Consider the following 11,079-nt stretch of genomic DNA (forward strand, 5'->3'; position numbering starts at 1 on the left):
TACATGAAGGTGACAGAAGCTGCAGCAGACACCGCCGCTCCTGTCAGCTCCACGAAGCTGCTGAAGAGAGCTGCGCGATCTGCTCAGCTGTCATTGAGGTAACTCGTGGCCACCGCTGAATCCTCCAACTGTGACAGCAAGTCGCCTGTGACTACATCGCTGTCATTCGGGCATCTTGTTGTCACAGTTGCTGACTGATATTGTTAGGCTGGGGGGCTCCCCATAACGTGGGGCTCCCCATCCTGAAAATACCAGCCTTCAGCCGTATGGCTTTATCTGGCTGGTATTAAAATGGGGGGGAACTGCAAGCCATTTTTTTTAATTATTTATTTATTTATTTTACTGCACAGTATAGACACGCCCACCGGCTGCTGTGATTGGGTGCAGTGAGACAGCTGTCACTCAGCGTGGGGGGCGTGTCTGACTGCAACCAATCACAGGCACCTGTGTGCATGGAAAGCAGGGAATACGAGATTGGTTAATGAGCGGCCGGCATTTTCAAAGTAATTGTTGCCGCGTATTCTCTGCACAGCTGTTCCTCGCCACGCTGGTGATCGTGGATTGTTAAGTATGAGCCAGGGGAAGAAAAAGACCGAGCACCAATGTAAGTATGACTGAGAACAGCAGAAAAAAATCTAAGTAGACTGACTTTAATAATAAAAATAAAAAAAAAATAGATCGCTCGTTTAAAAATGCACACGGACGAAACGTGCTGAACACGGACATACTCTGTGTGCGGTCCGTGCAGGCACGGACCCATAGACTATAGCGGATCCGTGCCTGCGTGCTGCCAGACAAAAACGGACATGTCGTCCGTGTAGAAAAACTTACACACGTACTTACCACACGGACACACGTTCCGTGTGATTTTACGTGTGTGTACCATCTACCATAGAGTAACATTTGTGTCCGTGTCTCCGGTACGTGCAAAAATGTACCAAACACGTACTGGAAACACGGATGTGTGTTGCAGGCCTATGTAAAGTTTAGTCTTTAACAAGTGAAATGCGGCACTATGGGGTTGAGATCAGGTGATGACTCCTGCGTTAATTTGGCTTTATGTTTTGGGTTATTGTCCATCTGTATTATGAAATGGCGACCAATCAGTTTGGCTGCATTTGACTGGATTTGAGCGCACAATACGTCTCTGAAAACCCCAGAATTCTTCCGGCTGCTTCTGTCCTGTGTCACATCATCAATAAACACTAAGGATCCAGTGCCACTGGCAGCCATGCATAGAACCATGAAGAAAAAAATCTGTACAGAGACTTTATAGTTGAAAATAGAGTCAAATTTTATTAAGTACAAAAGACAACAATTAATATGATAAAAACTTTTTTGTAGAGACAGGTGATGATGATTACCAGATGATACCCATATACCAACCTGGCACACATTGCATGTAAAAAACAGTCAGAGAGCAAAAAAATACCCCAAACAGATGATCAAACAAAGGGGAGATCACTTGGCATGAGGTTATGAAAACCCTATGTTTAGAGGTAGGTACTATAATATGTTCAAGAGGTACAACTATAACCACTAGCACCATGCTTTAAATCTCCACTATACTTGACCACCTACAATGTAACCACCACTGAGTACAAATAACTAACCATGTGGCATGTAGTCATTCTAAGGGAACCCCAAGTTGAAACACTAGGGCTATAAGTTACAGTGGTAAAGTGGGGCCCCGGAAGAAGAATTACGAAACCTATAGGTCGGGGTTCCTTACTCCTATATACCATACCTCAGGTACGTTATTGCCTTGTGTTTTGTTGCCCTGTGCCACTAGTGATATACATATTTGCATTTGGTGGCTGGATTGTTTAGCAATGTTGGCACAGGGTACCTTTAGCAGTCAGCAGGTGTTTTGCATTTACATCCATTGAGCATATGGCTGTCTATGTGTTTGGTATGTATAACTCTGTTCTTGTATGGTACTTTTACCACTGTAACTTATAGCCCTAGTGTTTCAGCTTGGGGTTCCCTTAGAATGACTACATGTCACATGGTTAGTTATTTGTACTCAGTGGTGGTTACATTGTAGGTGGTCAAGTATAGTGGAGATTTAAAGCATGGTGCTAGTGGTTATAGTTGTACCTCTTGAACATATTATAGTACCTACCTCTAAACATGGGGTTTTCATAACCTCATGCCAAGTGATCTCCCCTTTGTTTGATCATCTGTTTGGGGTATTTTTTTGCTCTCTGACTGTTTTTTACATGCAATGTGTGCCAGGTTGGTATATGGGTATCATCTGGTAATCATCATCACCTGTCTCTACAAAAAAGTTTTTATCATATTAATTGTTGTCTTTTGTACTTAATAAAATTTGACTCTATTTTCAACTATAAAGTCTCTGAACAGATTTTTTTCTTCATGGTTCTACTTATATTCTGTATATGGCTTTTTCCATATGCTAACTATGGCACGAGACTCTTCGTGTATATTGGTATTGTTTGTTCATTGGCAGCCATGCATGCCTGGCCATCACACTGCCTCCGCCGAGTGTTACAGATAATGAGGTATGCTCTGGATCATGACCCGTACCATGCCTTCACCATACTTTTTTCTTTCCATCATTCTGGTAGAGGTTGGTCTTGGTTACATCTGTCCAAAGAATGTTCTTCCAGGACTGTACTGTTTTTTTAAGGTTTTTTTTTTTTAACAAGGGCCAATCTAACCTTCTTATTCTAGAAGCTTATGAGTGGCTGCACCGTGCAGTGAACCCTCTGTATTTTCTTTCATGCAGTCTTTTCTTTATGGTAGATTCAGATTTTTATATGCCTACAATCTGGAGAGTGTTGTTCACTTGGTTGGATGTTGTGAAGGGGTTTTTCTTCACCATCATAATTATTCTGCGATCATCCAGCAGTATTGTCTTCTGTGGATATCCAGATTTTTTTGCATTGTTGAGATCACTATTGTTTTCTCTATTTCTCAGAATGTACCAAACTGTAGATTTAGACACTTCTAATATTGTAGCAATTTCTCAGATTTATTTTTCTATTTTGCTGATGATGGATGGCTTGTTTTACTTACATGGAAAGCTCTTTGACTGCATGTTTACTGCTCAGCAACAACTTCAAAATGCACGCACCCAGGGGCAGAACGATCGCGGTTGCAGGGGTCGCCTTCCGACCGACCCTGGGGATTGCACATTCAATTGTATTGGCATCACAGATGCCAATACAATTGAAAAAAATGACGAGTGAGCATCATGCTTCCTCTCTCATCATTCTCCCGCTGTGTCTGCGCTCTGACATGTCAGCACAGCGGACTGCGATGATGACATCACTACTGCAAACTGTGCTGAGATGTGCCGAGCAGCAGAACAGTGGACATACTGAGGGGACCGGAGCAGCAGGGGCACAAGGAGAAGTGAGTATGTATTTATTCATGGCAGACAGATGACTAAGGGGTGCATTAAATGATATGGGAGTTCTATGCTACAATATGGAAGAATATGGGAGCTGCATAATGCTTTATGGGGGCTGCATGAAACTTTATGGGGGCTGCATGATTATTTTGAGGGGGCTACATGATACTATATGGGGGTTAAATAATACTATATCGAGGACTATGGGGGTGCATTGAACTATATGCAGGCGTTTGGGGGGTGCATTATACTACATGGAGGTATATGGGGGTTGCATTATAATATATGGAGGGCCATAGGGGTGCTTTATACTATATGGAGGACTATGGGAAATGTATTATACTATATGGAGGACTATGGGGAGTGTATTATAATATATGGAGAACTATGAGATGCATTATATGATATGAAGGACTATGGGGGATGCATTATAATATATGGAATACTATGGGGGCTGCATTATTATATATGAAGGCCTAGGGGGTGCATTATAATACTAGATATTATATCAGGATAAAGGAGTATGGGAAAGCTGGGTGCTGAGGTTAGGAGCCAAGTGTTAGCATAATTATCCTGTAGCACGAGGGGGGTGGGGACGAGGAGGGAGCCAGGTCAAAATTTTGCACTTGGGTGCCATTGCAAGTGCCATACCTCAAATCAACTCCAGGCCTTTTATGTGCTTAATTGAGAATAAAACATCAAAGGCATTGCCCACACCGGCCCATGAACCAGCCTGAGAGTCAAATGTGCAATTACTTTTGGGCCCATTAAAACCAGGGGGGCACATGTAAAGGAGCGGAAACTCCTAAACCCTTCATTTAATTTTAATGTGGATACCCTCAAATGAAATCTAAAAGTCAGAACTTTATGTCCATGTCCATTATATACCTATAACTTGAATATGTTTCAGTAACCAGGTAAAAAAAACAACATTTGTGTCAGTATCCAAATATATTTATGGACCTAAATGTATGTCATCACATTCATTTAGTTTTTTTGTTTTTATTTCACTCCTTTGTTACTCGATTCATTTGTTCAGATTCTTGATGACATTAAAATGGGAAAACTGTTCTTAAATGAGTCTTCTTGGTATGATTGTTTTACTTGATAAAAACCTGGCATTTAATGGGGGTGTGTAGACTTTTTATATCAGTGTAGAGTCCAGGCTATTTTGCTCACTGAAGAATATCTAATCTGAATACGAATGTTCTGAAGTATAAGGTCTCTATGGCAAATACCTGTAAAAATGGACATCATTTATCAAAACTGACCCAAAATAAATACGGTAACTTTTTAAATAAATATACATTTTTAACATATCCATTCTTATCAATATTTTACGTTATTTAAAATAAGTGATAAATTGTGTAAACGCAAAAAGAAAAGCTGTCAAAATATAAATTAATATTAATTAAGGGTTTTGTATTGAAAAGGTTTTATTTTGGTATTACATTAGCTTTTTAGAAATTATACAGAAACTTTACAACTGTTAATAAACTCAGGCCTATAAGCCAGGCTCATGATGTCACTGGCCCATCGTTGCTGTCATTTCAACTTTGGCTTTGGTCCCTTTGTGATGTCACTTGACCTTTGGCTTTGGTTCCGCTGTGATGTCACTTGACCTTTGGCTTTGGCCCCTCTGTCATGTCATGTGATCATTAGAATATGATGATGTCACAATTGCCTTTGTGATGTCACGGAATCAATGAAATGTCTCTGCAGCCTGAATATTATCCAGTTGTTTTCATCACTTAGTGGGTGAGAGCAATTTTTCTTGCGCTTGGCAAATTTTGGTTTGATATAAAATATTTGACTGAAAAGCAGAAGGCCTGTCATGGGAGCAGTTCTAGACTACATCCGGGAGCGCCCTAGAGGTGGACAGGACCTTCCTCAGCCCAAAACGACATCTATGGAGCTGAATAATAGGAAGAGAAAGGGAGAGAGACTTGGTAAGGTCTCAAGAAAGAGGAGAATAGAAGCATCAGAGGGTGAACAAGAGGGCACCAATCAAAACATGATCAAAGCTTCAAAAATACCTGGAAGCCCGATACCAGAGAGTATCATGAAAAAGAAAAAAAAGGAAAAAGATGTCATCATTATCAAAGCTTCAAAAAGACCTGGAAGCCCGATACCAGAGAGTATCATGAATAAGAAAAAAAAAGAAAAAGATGGCATCATTATCAAAGCTTCAAAAAGACCTGGAAGCCCGATACCAGAGAGTATCATGAAAAAGAAAAAAAAGGAAAAAGATGGCATCATTATCAAAGCTTCAAAAAGACCTGGAAGCCCGATACCAGAGAGTATCATGAAAAAGAAAAAAAAGGAAAAAGATGGCATCATTATCAAAGCTTCAAAAAGACCTGGAAGCCCAATACCAGAGAGTATCATGAAAAAGAAAAAAAAGGAAAAAGATGGCATCATTATCAAAGCTTCAAAAAGACCTGGAAGCCCGATACCAGAGAGTATCATGAAAAAGAAAAAAATGGAAAAAGCGATGGGGGACAAAGCTGTGGATGGACCCAGTGTTTACCCCAATACTGACACTGAGCAGCTCTCAGGTGAGTACAGATCTAAGACACAGAGACCCAATATCCCAAATTTAGTCAATGACAGGATTTTTCGTAGGAACCCACTTATTATGATTACGGTCTTGTTTCTCTTTGGTACCCCCCTATATTTTTGTACCCATCTGTAGGAGGCCACTTTGGCATTAGCTAGGTCTATTATTTTCTTACTGCAGAAATACAATGGGCTCCAGAAATGGTATTTCTATGAAGCCCCCTATAGCCTATTGTCTGTATGCCATCTCCCTCTGGGGATAGTGGTCAGATGGAGAAGCAAAATACATAGACACATGGTGTGTACATCAAAGTGTCTCTCTGGGGGCCAAACCTGTTATCCCCCCTTTATTATAGTACGAGCAGGTTTTAGAAAATAACCAATAAGTATTTAACAAGACATAGAATATAAGCCAATCATAATACATGAAAGATAAAACAATCTTAATACAATATAGCATAATATAATATAATCACATTTTTAATAATGAATTACATCATTTATATCAAAAAGCATGTAATTTATTGTTAATGGTAAGACACTTCCCTATAATATATTTTTTGATTATAGTCTGCTGGTTTGGTTCTGCAGTGGTTATCTTTTTGCGTAATGCTGTGGTTCACTGTTCCAAAAAACTTAATTAGAGCAGAGGTTATGATGTATAATAAAAAGTAAAAATTAAGACAAATCAAATAAAGAGTGAAAGTTGAGATTTATGTAAGAAGTCAGATAATGTAACAAAATGGAGATTGTGTTGCATGAACTATTATATTCACATACAGATATTGGCTTTCTGTCACATCTTATTTCTCCCTTCCCCACCAGGTATAACACCAGCTGAATCTCCCATCATTGTGACGGGAGTGGAGAGCTTCACCTTCCATAAAATCCTTGGAGAGGGCTCATATGGTAAAGTAAGTATTAGACATTGTGGTGACATCTTCCTCATGTGTCTGATGTGGAGCAGTAATATGACTCTAGGAGCATCACTGCTTCACATCTTCTCATCACATCTCATGGCAGCTCAGGCCTTTCCTTCAGTTCTAACTCTCTGTATCCTCCAGGTCATGTTGGCCACACATCAGGCCTGCCAAAAACAACTGGCAGTGAAGATGGTGAAGAAGAGGCTCCTAGTCAAGGACTCAAGAGACGATGTCCTGATAGAGCGACAAGTCCTGGAGATGATTAGGAAGAGTCCATTCATTTCTCGGGCTTTTGCCACCTTCCAGTCCCAGGTAAGAGGCTCATAATCCAACATTTCTGAGTCATCGATGTATTAAATTTATCTACTCTATGTGCCAATTTTTGTGCAATGTTCTTCTAGGTCACAGTCATAGTCACAGTCATAGTATTTGTTAAAAGAATGTGACTTAGAAGAACATTGATTAAAACCAGTGCAACCAGTGCCTCATATCGACAATATTTCATTATTTCCTCTGTTTTACACAGGACTATGTTTTCTACGCCATGGAATATCTCAGTGGAGGAGACCTTAGAGGCTTCATGACAACTTATGCCCCTATTCCTATTCCAGCCATCAGGTAAGATAGAATGTCATATATTAGATGAAGATAATGGTTGTCAGGGATATTCGGCTTTATGTCATTATCACTCTCTTAGTTTAGTAGATGAAATATTGGATTTTGATGGATTTATTTTGTTCTCATCAGATTTATTGCAGCTGAGTTGATCTGTGGGCTGCAGTTTCTCCACAGCAGAGGCATTATACACAGGTAAGTACGGCACACCTTCTATGTAGACCTGGTATGAATAGTCTTATACCCTCATCCTAATGCCCTCTGTAGACACTTTTTATCTCAGGCCACAATGGGGTCTTCCGCCCGGTTAATATAATAAATATGTTATTATCTCTTTTTTTCTACCAGAGATATAAAATCAGACAACATCTTACTGGACAACAATGGTCACTTGAAGATTGCTGATTTTGGTCTTGCCGTGATGAACATCTTTGGCAATGCAAAAACGACAGGATGGGCCGGGACGCTTAAATATATGGCTCCTGAGGTGAGGAATCATTTACATGTCCCTGAGTTATCTCAATACAAGACTGGACATCTCCATGTGTTCCGCTGTCTGGTCAATATTCTTATTGTCTTCTTTATGTCTTCACAGATTCTTTTAGAGAAGCCATACAACACAGCAGTGGACTGGTTCTCTGCAGGTGTTGTGATATATGAGATGGCTACTGGCAGATATCCATTCAGTGAAGATGAAATTGAGGAGAACATCGAGATGGCACTGATCAATGATGATCCTGCCTTCCCAAAAGAACTGGACCCCCAAGTCAAAGCTGTCATAAAGGGGGTGAGTATAAAGGCACAACTCAGTAATAAAGTTTTTGAATACTATGAAAAACACAACAATAAAAAAGGATAACGACTGAAGGCTGAATAAATGTCTAAATTGTATGTTCCCAGCTCTTGGATAAGTCACCAAAGAGTCGGCAGAAATTCGTGGACAACATTAAAGATCATCCATTCTTTACGGAGATCAACTGGACAGAAATAGAGGGCGGCAAAGCATCTCCACCATTCCACCTACCACCTGTAAGTATATGACCCAGAGAAGATGGTGACAGCAGTACATCTCTATTGTGTGACTTCTTTATAAACACTGATTCTTGAATATTTTGTCCACAGCCACCAGTGATGACATCAGATGCAATGAAAGATGTCCTTTCTTTCTCCGAAGCCACTAAACCACGAATGGCTAAAAAAAATCAAAATCTTTTCTGTGGATTCACATTTGCTGATGATGGATGGAAGGTTGTAAAGCAGATGCAGAAAGCTAAAACACCTAATCGGAGACCTAAAACACCCCATCACAGGTGAGTCATTGTAAATGGGACTGGGATAGGGGTCATGAAACCCCATCTTGTCCCATGAGAATCAGTTAGCACAGTGTAGTGAGGAAAACTCTTAAGGGTGCTTTACATGGTGCGATATCGCTAATGATTTATCGTTGGGGTCACAGTGTTTGTGATACACATCCGGCGTCGTTAGCGACATCGCAGCGTGTAACACGTACGAGCGACCTTCAACGATTGCAAAAGTGGTTAAAATCGTTGGTTTTGGAGAGATCGTCCAAACACCAAATATCGTTGTCAGGTGAGTAACGAGGTTGTTTGTCATTCCTGCGGCATCACACATCACTATGTGTGACACCGCAGTAATGATAAACAACTCCTTACCTGTATCCACCAGCAATGCGGAAGGAAGGAGGTGGGTGGTAGGTTATGTGCCGCTCATCTCCGCCCCTCCGCTTCTATTGGCCAGCCGCTTAGTAACGCCGCAGTGACGTCGCTATGACGCCGAATGCACGTCCCCCTTGAGGGAGGGATTGTTCGGCGGTCACAGCGACGTCGCTGCCAAGGTATGTGCGTGTGACGCTGACGTAGCAATAATTTTTCCTACGCCAGCGATCAACAAATGTCGCACGAGTGACGGGGGCAGGTGCTAACGCTCGCAACTTTGCTAGCAATCGCTAGTGATGTTGCAGCGTGTAAACCACCCTTTAGTGTTGCTAACAGTTTGCTGATTGCCCATAGGGCCAAACCTGGAGGTGTTTTCCCATTAAGATAATCCCATTTCATGTGTCCCATTACTATGTAAAAGTTATTTCTAACCTAGTATCTCTTTTTGTGAAGGTCGCCTACCACAGAATCTGGAGGAGGATAAGATGGTGGAAATAAAGAGCTCTGAAGACATGTCCCAGCAGAGCTTCTAATGGAAATGATATGCACCAGAAAGAGCCAACGAGTCTTAGAGTGCACTCCTGACTACTTGTCAGTCCTTGCTCCTAATCAATCAACACTAGGAGTGTCCTGAGGGCCGTGACCTGCAGTGTAACATGCAGCCATATCCACTCCTTCCTATTGAAGGCTGGGGGTGTTGCTACATTCTGGTGTACTGTAGTGTCCAAATACAAGAAGAAGATGAAGACCATGAAAATCCTACCAGGAGTCAGTAAAATGACCGTGGACCAGAACTTCTAGATGGCATGTTGCCTTGTGCCCCCAGGGAAGGACAGTTATCCATAGGCCATGGTTCCCTAGAGGTTTCCCCCACAGGGGGTTTTTCCTCTCCTGAGTGCCGATGGATAAACACAACATAAAAACAATGGCAACTTGTCATCTTCTGCCCTAGGTGGATCTCCTACTACAACCACTAGTGGCATAGAGGAACCTAAGAGGACTTTTACGAGCAATAAACAGGACAATTCACCATCATGTGCTAGTAATAGTTTCAATTTATATCTTATGTATAAGTATTTTTTCTATTTACCCTTAAAGAGAACAGGGTGTAATGTATTAACTTTTATTCACATCAGGGCTGAACTCCTGGTCACTATGGGTCACTGCTTTACTCTTCCTTCCAATAATTTGAATACATTTCCCCTATGATTGTGTTTTTTCACTAAAATCTCAGCCAGGGAGTAACATCTCAATATAAATCTCCCTTCAGTCCCTAGATTTCTGAAAGATTCAGTCGTTCTTTCCTAAGGTAGCACTTCCACTGACTACCTGGCGTACGGACCTGGCCACTGTTCCCTGTTTGATGCAATGGTTTAATGTTTCTTTAACCCCTTAACAACCACCAATGTGCATTAAAATGGCGGTCACTCAGGAAATAGAGAATAAGGAAATTGTGCCCCCAGAGCTGCAAAATCTCCAGGATTTCAGCTACCAGGAATAACAGAGAACCTGGAGAACACGAACGAGACCAGTTACATAACGGTGATCCTGTGCCTCTCTCTTCTCTCCTTGTAGTTGTTCTGGGAGATAAGAGGGATACAAGTGCTGTCCTGTCAGTGAAGTTAGAATCAAGTTCAAGATCAAATCACTGAACCCTACCCCAATCTCCTGATCATCACCCCCAGATCATCACCCCAACACAATTCCCCATGTCATCCCCCTAATCAGATTGCATTTTAATTTTTATTTATTTTTTTTTATCTTATGATTTTTTCTTTCTGTCTTTACTAATAGCTGGGTTAGGGTTTAGTGTTCTGGGTTTTATAAAATTTACACAACAAAAGTATAATAAAAGAAAAATAATAAAATACAACTAAAAAAATACCAGTCTTAGATTAGGATTAGGTTTACTAGTGTTAGGTTTGCT

General features: G+C 40.9%; 1 protein-coding gene across 1 annotated transcript; it reads left to right on the plus strand.

Moving 5' to 3' along the window:
- Window positions 1-5,772: 5,772 nt before the first annotated feature.
- On the plus strand, window positions 5,773-10,170 carry LOC142283500 (protein kinase C delta type-like). Its single transcript, XM_075333123.1, has 10 exons — window positions 5,773-5,937; window positions 6,764-6,852; window positions 7,003-7,173; window positions 7,388-7,479; window positions 7,609-7,671; window positions 7,825-7,963; window positions 8,072-8,263; window positions 8,377-8,505; window positions 8,599-8,786; window positions 9,606-10,170. Exons 1-10 carry the CDS (start codon window positions 5,847-5,849, stop codon window positions 9,634-9,636), a joined length of 1,185 nt encoding a protein of 394 aa, XP_075189238.1. The 5' UTR covers window positions 5,773-5,846; the 3' UTR covers window positions 9,637-10,170.
- Window positions 10,171-11,079: the final 909 nt, after the last annotated feature.

This window comes from Anomaloglossus baeobatrachus, chromosome 2 (assembly GCF_048569485.1).
Source record: "Anomaloglossus baeobatrachus isolate aAnoBae1 chromosome 2, aAnoBae1.hap1, whole genome shotgun sequence".
Lineage (NCBI taxonomy): Eukaryota > Metazoa > Chordata > Amphibia > Anura > Aromobatidae > Anomaloglossus > Anomaloglossus baeobatrachus.

Bases quoted from the DNA above. Each gene is read 5' to 3' on its own strand.
- LOC142283500 (XM_075333123.1), top strand. From the start codon at position 5,847: ATGAAAAAGAAAAAAATGGAAAAAGCGATGGGGGACAAAGCTGTGGAT. The intron at 8,506-8,598 runs GTAAGTATATGA...TTTTGTCCACAG, and splicing joins CACCATTCCACCTACCACCT to CCACCAGTGATGACATCAGA. The intron at 8,787-9,605 runs GTGAGTCATTGT...CTTTTTGTGAAG, and splicing joins CCTAAAACACCCCATCACAG to GTCGCCTACCACAGAATCTG.